This window comes from Myotis daubentonii, chromosome 17 (assembly GCF_963259705.1).
Source record: "Myotis daubentonii chromosome 17, mMyoDau2.1, whole genome shotgun sequence".
Classification (NCBI taxonomy): domain Eukaryota; kingdom Metazoa; phylum Chordata; class Mammalia; order Chiroptera; family Vespertilionidae; genus Myotis; species Myotis daubentonii.
The window spans coordinates 54,354,299-54,368,386 of NC_081856.1; the positions used below are offsets into that span (position 1 = coordinate 54,354,299).

Sequence of the window (14,088 nt, forward strand, 5' to 3'; positions counted from 1 at the left end):
TGGTGCCCCGACGGGGCCTGGGCCTGAGGTCTCCGCGCTCCAGCGCCCCATCCCCGAAGCTGCCCCTGCAGCAGCCCCTGACCCCGGCCCTGCGGGGGCTGCACCCCACCCAGGTCACTGCACCCCATGCCTGGCCCGCGCACCCGGCCCGGTCTGCACCTTTGAGGGAGCTGATCTCGTGCTGGATGGCTCGCGAGGGGTCCATGTCTCCGGCGGCACCGAGGGCGGCCTCGCACATGCCACGCAGAGTCCAGCCCCGCACCGCGCTGTCCTGGCCAGAGCCGCAGCCCCGGGAGGAGGCGGGAGGCGGCGGAAGGCGGGGGCGGGGCGTGCCGGCCTGGGCGGGGCTTCGGCGGATCAATGCTGGGCAAGGCCCCGGGCATGCTCCCAGCCAGCCCCCCGCCCCCCACCCCCCCACCCCTGGGCGTCTAACTCCCGCGGGATGGCCAGGACCACCCGCCCGACCCAGGCGCATCCCAGGCCCTCAGGGGTCCTGCAGGCACGTGCACGTGGCTTCCCTGGCCTCGGTCCCCTGCTCCCTGCAGAAGTTGCCCGTCGGGCCCTGGCCGGTTTGGCTCAGTGGCTAGAGCGTGGGCTCTGTACCTCAGATTCAGGCTCCCGGCTCTGTTTTTTTTTGGGGGGGGGGGGCATGCGGGAGGCAGCCAATCCATGTGTCTCTCTCACATGGTGTTTCTGTCTCTCCTCTCCCTTCCACTCTCTCTAAAAGTCAATGGAAGAGAATCCTCAAGTAGTTTCCCATGGGTCTGGGCCTCCACGTGGCTGCCAACCAGCACTCCGGGTGCGAAGGTGGGTACCACCAGGGCAGGGGCGGGAGGCCTGCCCGCGGTCAGCCCATCATCACCCAGATCCATGCCCCCCCTGGGTGGTTCTGCCCCTGCCCTGCACCCTGGCCCCTCCTCTAGAACCCTCCCCCACCCACATGCTCCTGTGGGCCGCCTCACCCCTGCCTATGACTCCAGATGCCCTCCACACACTCACTCCTAAGATGGCGTGTCCATCTGTTCTCCAGCCAGCACCCAGCCTCTGCCACTCAGCAAGCCGTCACATTGGGCTGCACCATCACCTCCCAGGGCCCAGGGCCAAGCCGGGGTGCAGGGCACAGAGGCCTTGCTCTCTGGGCAGTGGACCCCCTTTCGGCCCCCAGCGGAGGCCTCCTGTCAGGCCCACCCTCTGCGTTCCCTCCCGGCAAGGACAGCAGCGTCTCTAACCCAGTGAGGCTTGTCTGGGCCGAAGGGGCGGCTGCCTCATCCCCGGACCCCAGGCCTGGACCTGCAGGCGTCGCCACGGGAAAGGAAGGCGACCTTGCAGTTCAAGGATGACTGCTTCCCAGGAAGGCGGCCGACAGAGCTCCACTTCACCAGTAAGAGCCCTGCCCGGCCGGTGTAACTCCGAGGTGAGAGCGTCGGCCACGCACCAAAAGGGTCACGGGTTCGATTCCCAGCCAGGGCGAGTGCGGGAGGCAACCAATGGATGCGTCTCCTCACATCGATGTTTCTTTCTCTCCTTCTTCTTCCCTCTCTCCCATTCTCTCTTAAAAAAAAAAATCAATGGGAAAAATATTCTCGGGTGAAGATTAAGGAAAAATATGTACGCTGACCTCAAAAACTCGGACAAGTCATCTGACCAAAAGGCATCGACACTTCCGATTGTAAGAAGCGGCCAGTGCTCTAGGGAAGAGGACGCACTGGTGACCTCAGAACAGACGTCCCTCCAAACCCGAGATGCCTCCTGGGCCACTCAGGCAGACACGGCAGGTCGGGCGGTGCCAGTGGGGAGCAAGCCAGTGCCCCTCAGCTCCGCCTTAAGGGCCCTCTGGGCCGGAGGCTAAGGGCCCTCTGGGCACCTCTGCGGTTGGTGGTGGCCTTGGCTCTGCCTGTGGGTGGACCCAGGTAAGCCGGGCCATGGGAGGACTGGGACTGCGCTCCTCTCAGCACCCAAACAAGCCACACTGATCTGTCTAAACCAGCCGTGGGCAAACTTTTTGACTCGAGGGCCACAATGGGTTCTTAAACTGGACTCAGAAGGAGCTGCGGCCGTGATTCCCCGACGTTGCCATGTTAACGCTGCTGCTGGTGAAGGAGCGGAGGGGAGAGCAAGAGAACCCTCCGCTCTTTCGGCTCCGCAGGCCGTAGTTTGCCCTAGTTTGCCCACGGCTGGTCTAAACCAACAAAAGAGCCCACCTCTGAGAGGCCCAAGGACTTTCTTGACGGCCAGCAACAGCCGTGCAGGATAGGGTCCTGTGGCCCGGCCGGCGTGGCTCAGTGCTTGGGCGTCAACCCATGAACCAGGAGGTCGCTGGTTCGATTCCTGGTCAGGGCACAGGCCTGGCTTGTGGGCTTGATCCCCGGTGTGGGGCGTGCAGGAGGCAGCCAATCGATGCTTCTATCTCTCTATCCTTCTCCCTTCCTCTCTCTAAAATCAATAGAGACATTTAAAAAATAATGTGGAATGTGATGACTAAACACCAGTAGGAACTTAAGGGCAGGAAGCCAGCACCACACAGGAATACACAGGCCGGGGGAAGTGACGTCCAGAAGGTCCCCACGGTCACGGACGCATTTGCCAAAACTGCGACTCGGACCCACCTGCGGGCCCGCCCGATGGCCCTGTACTCTGCCCCGCGCCTCGCTGCGCACTGTGGGGCGAGCCCTCAGGCACTGCGGGGAGAAGCCACTTCGACACCCAGCGAACACTGAGACGCGTAACTGTATGCGAACAGAATCCTCGCCCAACGCTACCACCACCACCAAGGGCACTGCCGGCCCCTCCTGACCGCCCCTTCCCACCCACACGCGTGCGGGCTCACTGTTCCCCAATTCCCGTTTATCCTCTGGAATTTCTTTATGGAACAGCGGGCACATAAACAGGATTCTTGGTTTTCCCCTTTTTAAAAAAAAAAAAAATTATTGATTTCAGAGAGGAAGGGAGAGAGAGCGAAACATCAATGATGAGAGAGAATCATTGATCGGCTGCCTCCTGCGTGCCCTCCAGTGGGGATGGAGCCCACAACCCGGGCAGGTACCCTGACCTGGAATCGAACCCCGAACCGTGACCTCCTGATTCATAGGTCAATGCTCAACCACTGAGCCACGCCGGCCGGGCAATGGTTTCCCCCCTTTTAACACCAATGCGGCGCCTCACACACCCGCACATGGAGGTCTCCGCCTGGGCGTGCAGCACAGCCCGGTCCTCCAGCAACGTCTGTCGCCTGAGAAGGCACTTTCAGATCTGACAGACACGCTCACTGGCCCCTTTCCCACGCTGCCCCACCACCGCCCAGAAATCCAGGTGTGGGGCCTCTGCCAATCTGAGGGGTGGACACTGGTGTCCGGGTGGAGATAAAGCCGATATTGTGTGTACCCTTTGACCCAGAAATTCCATGTGTAACAACTGTCGCGGCCACGCACAGCAATCCAGCTACAAAACTGTTCACTGCGGCAGTTTCTAATCCCAGAGAATAAAACAAAATAGAAATAACCGTAATGTTCTATGACAGGGGATTCGCTTAAATAATGATAGGGTTACCATTTAGAGGAATATTACATTGTAAGTTAATGTTGTGGAAAGATGTCCAATTAGCAGTAAGTAAAAAGAAGTTATGTGTCCACAATATTTCATCATCAGTCCAGCCGGCGTGGCTCAGTGGTTGAGCATCAACCTGTGAACCAGGAGGTCACGGTTTGAGTCCCGATCAGGGCACATGCCCTGGTTGTAAGCTTGAACCCCAGTAAGGGGCGTGCAGGAGGCAACCAATCAATAATTCTCTCTCATCATTGATGTCTCCATCTCTCTCTCCCTCTCCCTTCGTCTCTGAAACCAATAAAAATATTTTTTAAAGGTTATCTTTGCCTTAAGCAGGCCCTGTTCTTAAATTTTTATCATATTTAATTACAAAATTACAAATAAATTAAATTATATGACAAAACACTGCATATTTTTTTTAATCCTCACCTGAGGATATGTTTATTGATTTGAGAGAGAGAGGAAGGAAGAGGGAGAAAGAGAGATACATCAATGTGAGAAACATTGATCAGTTGCCTCCCATACGTGCCCCAATGGGGGATCAAACCCACAACCTAGCTTTGTGCCCCCACTGAGATCCAAACCCTCAACCTTTTGGTGCAAAGGATGATGCTCCAACCAACTGAGCCACCTGGCCAGGGCACAATGTGCACATTTTTAAAAAACAACAAACAGCCGGGCCAGTGTGGCTCAGTGGTTGAGTGTCGACCTGTGAACCAGGAGGTCACAATTTCATTTCTGGTCAGGGCACATGCCTGGCTTGCAGGCTCGATCCCCAGTATGGGGCACGCAGGAGGCAGCCAATCAATGATTCTCTTTCATCATTGATGTTTCTCTCTCCTTTTTCCTTCCTCTCTGAAATCAATTTAAAAAAAAAAAAAGATGTGGAAGTTTTACAGAACATCAACCAAACCAGTGCAGGGTGAGTTGGGGAGGGCATTGAATGGTGGCCCCCGAAAGGTAAGTTCACATCTAAACCCCTGGTACCCGTGACTGTGATCTTATTTGGAAACTAGTGGCCCGGTGCACAAATTCATGCACATTGAAAGGAAATTAGAAGAAATGTTTTAATATCGCTATTCGCCCTTTATAATAGAAGTGTCAACCAAATTCACGATCGACAATGACAGAAGCACATGGTACGATTGGTGCCAGCGAGAGCTTTATATGTATCGCACATGCACGAGTCAACTTAGCCTTTTATAGATATAGAATAAGCTTGCTTAATTAGACCTGCTTTCTGATGTAGCTAAACTTTTTCCAGCCCAGTGAAGCACCACAACTTCTCTTTCAGGTAATTGTCAGCAACACGGCAGTAAATATCAACACGAAGCAGATTATTATTGTAGTTCACGCAGGGAGAACCAAGGGTAAAATATTTAACTGCAGCCGTGTTTGACTATATTCTGTGCAGTGAGAAAACCTGAAGTCATTTTCAAGGTCCACCATTTCTTACTTCTGTTCAGTCGGGTCAAGTTTCTAAACTTTCTAAATCTCTGTTTTCTGGCTAATGAAAAGAAAATAGGATCCCACCGAGTCTCCTGTCTACCTACTCCAGGACTTCTGTGAGGAGCAAATGAGATGAGGCAGGGAAAACGCTGCACAGACATTTGGTGAAAGTGTAAAATGTTTGCACCTGGCTGTAAAGCAAGTCGTGTTCCTGGGCTGAAGAAACTGTAAGGAGGCTAGTCGCTAGGGAGAGGAAGCCGAGCGTTGCTACGTGATGTCATGACCTGGTGCCCACAGCAACCGTTTCCGGGCTGGACTGGGCTGTGGACTGCATTTTGTGCCATGGGGTCTTGGCAGTGTTGGCTGCAATTTGGTGGGGTGTCACTTGGGGGTGGTGGCGGGGCCTGTGTTCCACTTGGGGAAAGCTGAGTGTTGGTTTGTGGGTGCCAGGTCCATGGTGCCAGTGCATGTCACGGTAGCTCCTGCATGGAGTGTCTGCCCCCTGGTGGTCAGTGTGCATCACAGTGACCGGTCAGACAGTCGGACAATTAGCATGTTAGCCTTTTATATATATAGATAGGAGCTTTGCAACTGTAATTACAGATCTCAGGCGATCGCCCTGGATTGGTCGGCGGGCTCTAAATCTCATGACGCATGTCCTCATAAGACAGAGAAGAGGAGACACACAGGGAAGCCAGGTGAAGATGGGGGTGGAGATTGTAGGGATGTGGCAACTCACCAAGGAATGCCAAGGGCCCCCAGGAGCCTGAGAGGCCAGAAAGGTTCTAGAGCAGCGGTTCTCAACCTGTGGGTCGCGACCCCTTTGGCAGTCGAACGACCCTTTCACAGGGGTCGCCTAAGACCATCCTGCAGATCAGATATTTACATGACAATTCGTCACAGTAGCAACATGACAGTGATGAAGTAGCAACGAAAATAATGTTATGGTTGGGTCACAACATGAGGAACTGTATTTAAAAGGTCAGAAGGTTGAGGGCCACTGTTCTAGAGCCTTCCGAGAAAGCACAGCCCTGCCGACACCTTGGTTTTGGACTTCTGGCCTCCCGAACCGTGAGAGAATCCGTTTCTGTTGTCTTAGCCCGTGTCACTCTGTTACGCAGCCCGGGAACACAGCTCAGGGGTGAGTCCTGTGGTGACAGTAACAGTGAGGCCCATTGTATCTCTGGATACTTAATCCCCTGCCTGTTTCATGAGCTTCCCATGTAGTCATTCACTTACTCAGAAAAAGAACAAAGATACGTTTCAAAAGGTCAGCATGCACACTCACGTGAAAACGAAGAAGAAGAGAATGAAGATGATAGTGGCCTCGTGCTCAAGGACACCTGCTGGGGACACCACCCTCAGCTTTCCACCAGCTGCCCCCCTGCCCGCACCCTGCGGTCCAGAACTTCCAGAACCCAGCTGTCCCCCCAGCCCCACTGTCCTTCTAGGTCCCTCCTCTCCTGCCGCTTCGGCCCTGGACCTGCCTACCCCAGGAGCCAGAGTGGGCACCTGCCGCCCTCTTCCTGGCCCAGGTCCCTTTGCCCAAGCTCCCCAACATGTGAGGGAGGTGAAGGTGCGCAGGGGGCCTTCCTCGCCTCACCTAGAACACTTCCTGGCTCCCCCTCCGCCCAGCCCACCAGCACCCATGGCCCCACCAGCACCCATGGCCTCACCAGCACCCGTGGCCCCACCAGCACCCATGGCCCCACCAGCACCCATGGCCCACCAGGCACCCAGCCCTGCACCTCCCTGCCCCCTGCGGGCCTGCCCCGGGCCCTGCCCTTGGCCCCAGGCCGTGGTGTGTCTAGGCACCTGGGCCGCCTGCACCGTCCCTCCCTGGCCTCCTTGCGTCCCTTCCCACAGCACTCAGATCCCGGCCCCTGCTCCCAGCTCCCTCGGGCTCCTCCATGGAAAAGACTGAAGGTGGACCCTACCTCCTACCGCACGCAATTATTGATTCAAAATGGATCAAATGCCTAAACACAGGAGCTAAAACTATAAAACTCTTGAAAGAAAACAGGCGTAAATCCTCACGACTTTGGAATAGGCAACAAAACCAAAAGCACTAGCAACCAAGAAAAAAAATAGATAAAGTGGGCTCGCCATAAGGAAACACTGCGAAGGACAATTGGGAAAGTGAAAACACAGCCAATCAATCAGGAAAGTGAAAACACAGCCAATCAATCAGGAAAGTGAAAACACAGCCGACCCGACGGCATCAGATAACAGTTTTGCAAATCAACCATCTGATCAGGGGCTCGCATCAGGAATCCATAAAGGGCACTCACAATCTAATCATGCACAGAGAAAACCCCAATTTAAAAATGGACAAAGGATCCGGCAGGTGTGGCTCGGGGGTTAAGCGTCGACCTATGAACCAGGAGGTCATGGTTGGATTCCTGGTCGCGGCGGGGCACATGCCCCAGTGGCGGGCTCCATCCCCAGTGTGGGGCGTGCAGGAGGCAGCCGATGGACGACTCTCTCTCATCATGGATGTTTCTCTCTCTCTCTCCCTCTCCATTCCTCTCTGAAATCAATAAAAATATATTTCCTAAAAATGGACAAAGGATCTGGACAAAGGTTTCTCCAAAGAAGACACAGGACGGCCAGTGAGCTCGAGAAGGCGCGTGGCGACCAAGCATCGGGCAGCACAAATGAGAACCAGCACCCGGCCCACTTCACACCCACTCGACTGGATGTCCACAGTCAACAAGGCAGATAGTGCTGAGTGCGGGTGAGTGCGGGTGAGGCTCCCGGGGCGCAGGGGGTGCAGTGCTTGGGGACCGACCTGGCAGTTCTCCACGCGGCTAAAGATAGAACGACCCCTGACCCAGCAATTCCACTCCTTGGTGTCTGTACAGGAGAGATGAAGACGATAAAGATATACGGAAGCACAGAAACTCACTCACAAGGTCCACAGCAGCACTGCTCAGACCAGCCACAAGGTGGAAACCACCCAAATATCCATCAAGTGTCATCTATTGAGTGTATGATGGTATCACATCAAAACAACCCACAACACTACAGCCCTGGCCGGTGTGGCTCAGTGGATAGAACGTCGGCCTGCGGACCGAAGGGTCCAGGTTCAGTTCTGGTCAAGGGCACGTACCTCGGCTGCAGGCTCCCCCCCACCCCCCCCCCGGCCCAGGCCCTGGTCAGGGTCGTGCAGGAGCCAACCAGGCGATGTGTCTCTCTCACATCGATATCTCTCTCTGTCTCTCCCTCTCTCTTCCACTCTCTCTAAAAATCAATGGAAAAAAAATCCTCGGGTGAGGATTAACCAACCAGCAAACAAAACAAAAAGCACTACAAGCCTCCGTTTCTGTATTGCTGAGTAACGCTAACCAACACCTGATCGGCCGGGAAAATGGTGCCGACAGAGGTGCTCGGTGCTGGGTGGCCACGGCCTCAATGAGTAAAGAAAAATGCACTACCCGTGGCCACGGTGAGGGAGGGACACCTGTACCTGAAATGTCCCGTCCGGACCAGCACGTGGGACTGAAGCAGATCAGGGTTTGCCCAGTGTCAGGTGACGTCAACAATCTATTAATATGCTAAACACCACCGGACTCACATCCTCCCTCCCTCCTTCTCTCTCTCTCTCTCTCTCTCTCTCTCTCTCTCTCTCTCTCTCTCACACACACACACACACACACACACACACTGTGGTCCCCGCAGCCAGTGGGACTGGGGGCCGGAGTTGTGACGCTGTGACTTGAACCGTTTTTCTGGACAGACTCCCATAGCGCTTGCTGTTCTGCGGATTCTGAGCACCGTTCACTTCTGACAATAAACACAGGCCAAAAGCCCTCTCCCAAGAGCAACAGTTACCTGCCAGCCTCTGCTCCTGCCAACTGAGCTCCAGCCCCCAAAGATGACGGCATGGCACCCCCCCCCTCATGGGAGCACCCTGCACATGCTGGCTGCGGGCTTAGGGCTGGTGCCAGGGACACAGATAACTGAGCTCAGAGTCCAGAACAGGACAGGGCGAGACATACAAGGAGGGTGCCTGGCACAATGGCCTGGGGCCTGCCAGGGAGGTGGGGAGCCTCTTCAGCTAAGCTTTACTTATTTATTTATTTAATATCTTTACTAACTTCAGAGAGGAAGGGAGGAGAGAGAGAAACATCAATGATGAGAGACAATCATGGATGGGTTGCCTCCTGCACGCCCCACGCTGGGGATCAAGCCATCAACCTGGGCCTGTGCCCTGACCAGGAATCTACTGTGACCTCCCGGTTCATAGGTCGATGCTAACCACTGAGCGCGCCGGCCGGGGCACCTTTAGCTGAGCTCTAAAGAAAGTCAGACATGCCCTGCAGACAGGCTGACACTAGCGACCTCCTGCTGACCTCTATCCAGCCTCACCTTCTGCAGCCCCGCCTCCAGTCTGATCCACACTGAACTGTCACCCTGCTCCCAGCCCTGAGGGGACACCTTTAAGTCTCTCCCTGGCTTCCCAGGCCCTCCAGGCCGGCCCCGACCCCACCCTCCACGGCACCTCACGCCCTGACCCCAGGAGAGGCCCCTGGCCCTGTGCACACAGCACCCCTTGAAGGGGAGGCTCCTTCTGCAGACATCCCTCCCACACTCACCTGCTCACCTCAAACCCTCCCCTGCCCTGCACCCCTGCCCCCCCCCCTCCCCCAGCCTTGTCAGGCTCCCTGGTGCAGCAGGCCAGGCTCTGGGGACCTGAGAGGCAGGATGCCCCTTGCAGCTGGGCTGGCGGGACACCCACCCAGGGGCGGCAGCCCCACAGGAATTTGCCCTGGAGAAAAGGCGAGGAGGGTGGGGAGGGGCAAGGGGCTCTGGCTGGCAGGAAACCAAGAATGTTCTGGGAGGATCAGTGACTGCTGGGAGATGGAATGCCCTGGGATTCCCAGGGCTGAGCCGGGGATGGTGACGTGTCCAGGGTGGGGCCTAAAGGGTGGGGGGGTCACTGGGGTGAGAGGCTAGAGGCTGATCTTTGGAGGGAAGAACAGAAGTTGCGTCTGGTAAGAACAGGGGGCGGTGGGGAGGGGGTGACTGCCATTGGGGGGAACAGGCCAGGGGGCAGAAGCCAGGGCCCTTCATGGGCCAATGCAGGACCACGAGTGGGCGTGCAGGGCTGGGCAGAAGGCAGAGCCAGCACAGGAAAGGGGCTCCTCCACACCCCAGCCCCGGGCAGTCACTAGCCACTAGGGGCCGTGCGCACCCTCCCCCGCTCCCAGGGGCCACCCTGCACCTCCAGGGAGAGGGGGACCAAGGTCTCAGGCCTCTAGTAGATCCCACGGGCTCACAACAGTCAGCCATGGGCCGGGAGCCTCGCCACCTCCAGCCTCCTCTAGTCCACTCCTGGGGCTCAGCCGTGGCCCTGGCACGACCACAGGCACCAGCCCAGCTGCTCACCTAGTCCCTGGGCGCAAGCCAGGAGCAGAGCAGACTTGGGGGTGCCTGGTATGCCCCAGAAGGTCTCCCAACTCCTGCACCAGACACCCCTGGCTGCATGGGGACCCCCAGCACCTCCTCTCCTGCTTGGCAACTCTCAGCCACCCTCAGGCTAGGGCCACACGGGGCACTGCCCCATGATTCCAGCAAGTTCCCTGCAGGCAGGTGCCCGGGCACCCGCAGGCCGGAGGGACAGGCTAAGTCACCCACAAGCCCAGGAAGGGACCATGGGCCAAGGCAGCCCCGTGTGGCCAACACCAACCATGGTGACCGAGACGGAAAGCCCCAGGCCCATCGCAGCTCACTCCTGGGAGGCGTTCGCACCAGGACAGGCTCTGGATGGAACCACATGCAAGCCCGAGCCTGACCCGTCCGAGGATTTGGAACGAAGCCTGTGTATACAGTTAGGTGTCCCCGCGTTCAACAGAGTGGCCAATTCAGAACCAGCTCCGTCCAGGGTTTGTCAGGAGAGCTGTGCCCTGCCCTGCACCTGCCCCGGGTACACCCTCCCTCCCTGCGGGTGCCATGGTCAGACTCCGAGCGCCTTGTCACAGGAGGGTCCTACCTGGCCCAGGTGAACTGGCCACAAGGAGAACCTCACAGCACATCCATCCCACTCAGGACCCAACGAGAGCTATTGGTGAAGGGCCCCCACCCCCACCCCCACCCTCCCCGCAGCAGAGATGAGCCCTGGGCCCAGAGGCACCTCCCGCCTGGGCCGGGTGAGTGGGTGCAGAGCAGTTCCACAGGCTCCAGGCAAAACCCCAGAGGAGCTCTCCCTGAGCTGCCCTTGCCCTTGGGGCAGAGCCAGCAGAACCAGCCGCGTGGAGCTGGAGCCGGGTCTGGTCGGCCATCCCCAGGGCCCCTCTCTCCCCCTCTCCAGGGGCTCATTCCCAGACCCCTAAGCCTGGGGGCCGGCAGGGACCCGCCCGGGCTGCAGGCAGCTGACAGCAGTTTGGATCTCGCGGGTCCAGAGGGGTCCGGGGTCATGGAGACCAAAGCCATAACGCGGTTCCTCCCCAGAGGAAAGGGGGCTGCCCGGACTTCCCCAGCCCACGGCGGCCACGGCGGGCAGAGGGGTGTGACAAGGGTCCCTGCCAAGGGAGGGAGGCGGCCTGGGCGCTGCCCGTTTGGGAGGTGAGGAGAGGCCACAGCTATGCGACCCACTGCCAGGCGGTGGCAGCCGCCCCTGCCCCATGTGGGAGGCTCCGGCTGAGGGGCAGGCACAGCACAGCCCGGACCCACGTGCCTGCTGAGCATGGGCTCGGGACGTGGACGCCGGCCGGGAGGAGCCCCCGCCGCGCGGCCCACCCCACCTACCGCGCAGCGCGATGCCCTATTAAGGGCATGACAGCGGGGGCTGCGCGGAGCTCGCCGGCCTCTTCCCGGGCGCGGGGCGCGGGGCGCGGGCTGCGGGGCCGAGCGGGGCGGACAGGGGACGGGCTCTGTCCGGCCGCCATGTGGAGCCGCCGCGGACCGGGTGTCCGAGGCCAGGCTGACCGGCTGGCGGACCCGCCGGCGCGCGTACCTTTGTACCTCTCCCGCACCTCCTCGTAGGCCTGGACGAAGTCCTGCTCGTCGGGCGGCGGGCCGGGCGGCAGCGGGGCGGCCATGCGGGCGGCGGGCGCGGGACGCGGCGGGGCGCTGCGACACGGAGGGAACCTCCAGCCACTCTGTCCCTGCGGCCGCCGGCGCCGCTTAAAGTGTCCGCCCCCGCCCGCCCCCCCCCCCGCACCCAGGATGCCCCACGGGCGGGGCGGGGCGGGGCCAGGGGCCGCCGGGCCCAGGGGAGCTGCGGCCGCCCGCCGAGCGACTACGGGGGTGGCGCGGCTGGACCGGGCTCCGCGGGCTCCACGCTCTGCCCCACGGCGCGTGCCAGCGAGCGAACCCCACCTCCCGCTCCTGGCCGGGTCGGGGCGCCAACAGCCTGAATTCTCCCGTCCGGTCCGGCTCCCAGCCCCGTGGCAGCCCCTCCCTCTGCAGCCCCGACCTCTCCGTAACCCCGTGGGATCCGGCTACTTCACCTGATCACCCGGGCACCCTCCCTTCTCCCCCTCCGCCTCCACTAAGAACCCCTCCCTTGCAACGTTGGACCTGGAATTGGTATCAACATAGAAAGGGCTCAGCCCTGGCCGGTGGGCTCAGTGGTTAGAGCGCAGGACTGCGGACTGAAGGGTCCCGGTTCGATTTCCGATCAGGGCACATGCCAGGGTTGCGGGCTGGGTCCCCAGTGGGGGGCGTGCAGGAGGCAGCCAATCGGTGAGTCTCATCATTGATGTTTCTGTCTCTCCCTCTCCCTTCCTCTCTGAACCCAATAAACATATTTAAAAAAAAATAATAATAAAATTAAAAACCCGGTTTGAGCCCTAGCTGGTGTTGCTCAATGGATAGCGCGCTTGGCCTGCCGAGTGAAGGGTCCGGGTTGGATTCCAGTCAAGGGCACATGGCCGGGTTGTGCGCTCGATCCCCAGTAGGGGGCGTGCAGGAGGCAGCCAATACATATTTCTCTCTCATTGATGTTTCTACCTCTCCCTCTCCGTCAATAAAAACATACTAGGTGTACCGGTTAACAATGCGGATTTTTTTTCAATAGATGGAGTTATACATATGTTAATATATATGCGATTTGATATGTATGCTATTTAGTTGTATTGACAACAAGCTTCAAAACTTCATATGGCAAGTTTTCTGAAGGTGTTATCATAGATATTTCGGAAAACACATACTTAGCTTAATAAAATTTATGATGATACGTGTAAAGGGTTTTTCGGTTGGCTGGGATGCTTGTTCCCCTCAGACTTTTCCTTGTCTAGTATTAGACATTCTCTGTTCCTAAAGAATGTTGGCTTAGTATTATTACTTTTGTTCCTGATATGTAAATGTTATACTAGATGCAGAAAAACAAAACTTGACAAACAGCAAAGAGACTCGGATCATGGTGGCTCAAAAATTAGAAATGACCCAGAATGCTTTTTAACAAGGACGTATAGGACCTGACTGCCTCCCATTTACCTGCCCTTTTTGAATAATAATAATTCGACCTTAAATGCCATCTAAGGTTATGGTCTTGCCCCATCCCCAGTGGTCCACCTGTTCAGCAAGACATGCTGACCCTGAGACATCCTAGGAATGAGCTTTCCTAGCACCGTGGGACTCCATTATCCAACCAAAATGTTGGTCATCAATGCATCCTTTGGATTGATTTCTGACCAAAAGGGGGATGTGTGGACGAAAGGGGCCACATGCTGACCCGACAGCTCAGGGGAGTCCTGCATGGCAGTCTTGCAAATTCAGAGACCTAAGGATGGTCTGAATTTAAACTTTAACTAAAGCAGTGATGGTGGGCAGTTACGTCCTAGGCCAGTATCTTCACTGACAAGGTCAACCTTTATCTTAACTGAGCCTGTCTGTCTTTTTGCATCTATGATAACATACCCTTGAAATGTCTGGGTAACGTGTAACTTCCCTTTTTCTGGAGCCCCTGGGGCACAACCAAATGTGCTGGGCGCCAGGACAGAGGCCACAAATTCCTCCATTATCATGTTAATTGATCCTTCACCCACCTAAGTATGTGCCCATCATTTTACTTTTTATCCAATCCCAGGGGTTTCCCCCTTTGCTTTATCCCTCCTCCTTAATCTATCACCAATGAATTTCATGTAACCC

General features: G+C 57.3%; 2 protein-coding genes across 9 annotated transcripts in view; one reads left to right on the forward strand and one right to left on the reverse strand.

Moving 5' to 3' along the window:
* GPAA1 (glycosylphosphatidylinositol anchor attachment 1) overlaps nt 1–14,088 on the forward strand; it is a 139,664-nt gene that overhangs the window by 59,214 nt on the left and 66,362 nt on the right. The window lies entirely within an intron of this gene.
* The window catches only part of PLEC (plectin), a 57,099-nt gene that overhangs the window by 39,278 nt on the left and 3,733 nt on the right, over nt 1–14,088 (reverse strand). For 2 of the 7 annotated variants that reach the window (XM_059672517.1, XM_059672515.1), the window contains exon 1: nt 11,951–12,085. The exons of 3 other annotated variants lie outside the window; for them this stretch is intronic. In XM_059672517.1, the coding sequence (XP_059528500.1) occupies nt 11,951–12,035 (85 nt within the window). In that variant the 5' untranslated portion in view covers nt 12,036–12,085. Of the gene's footprint in view, nt 1–159; nt 221–11,950; nt 12,086–14,088 lie in introns of those variants that run through there. 2 more of the 7 variants (XM_059672518.1, XM_059672516.1) reach the window with 1 other exon arrangement.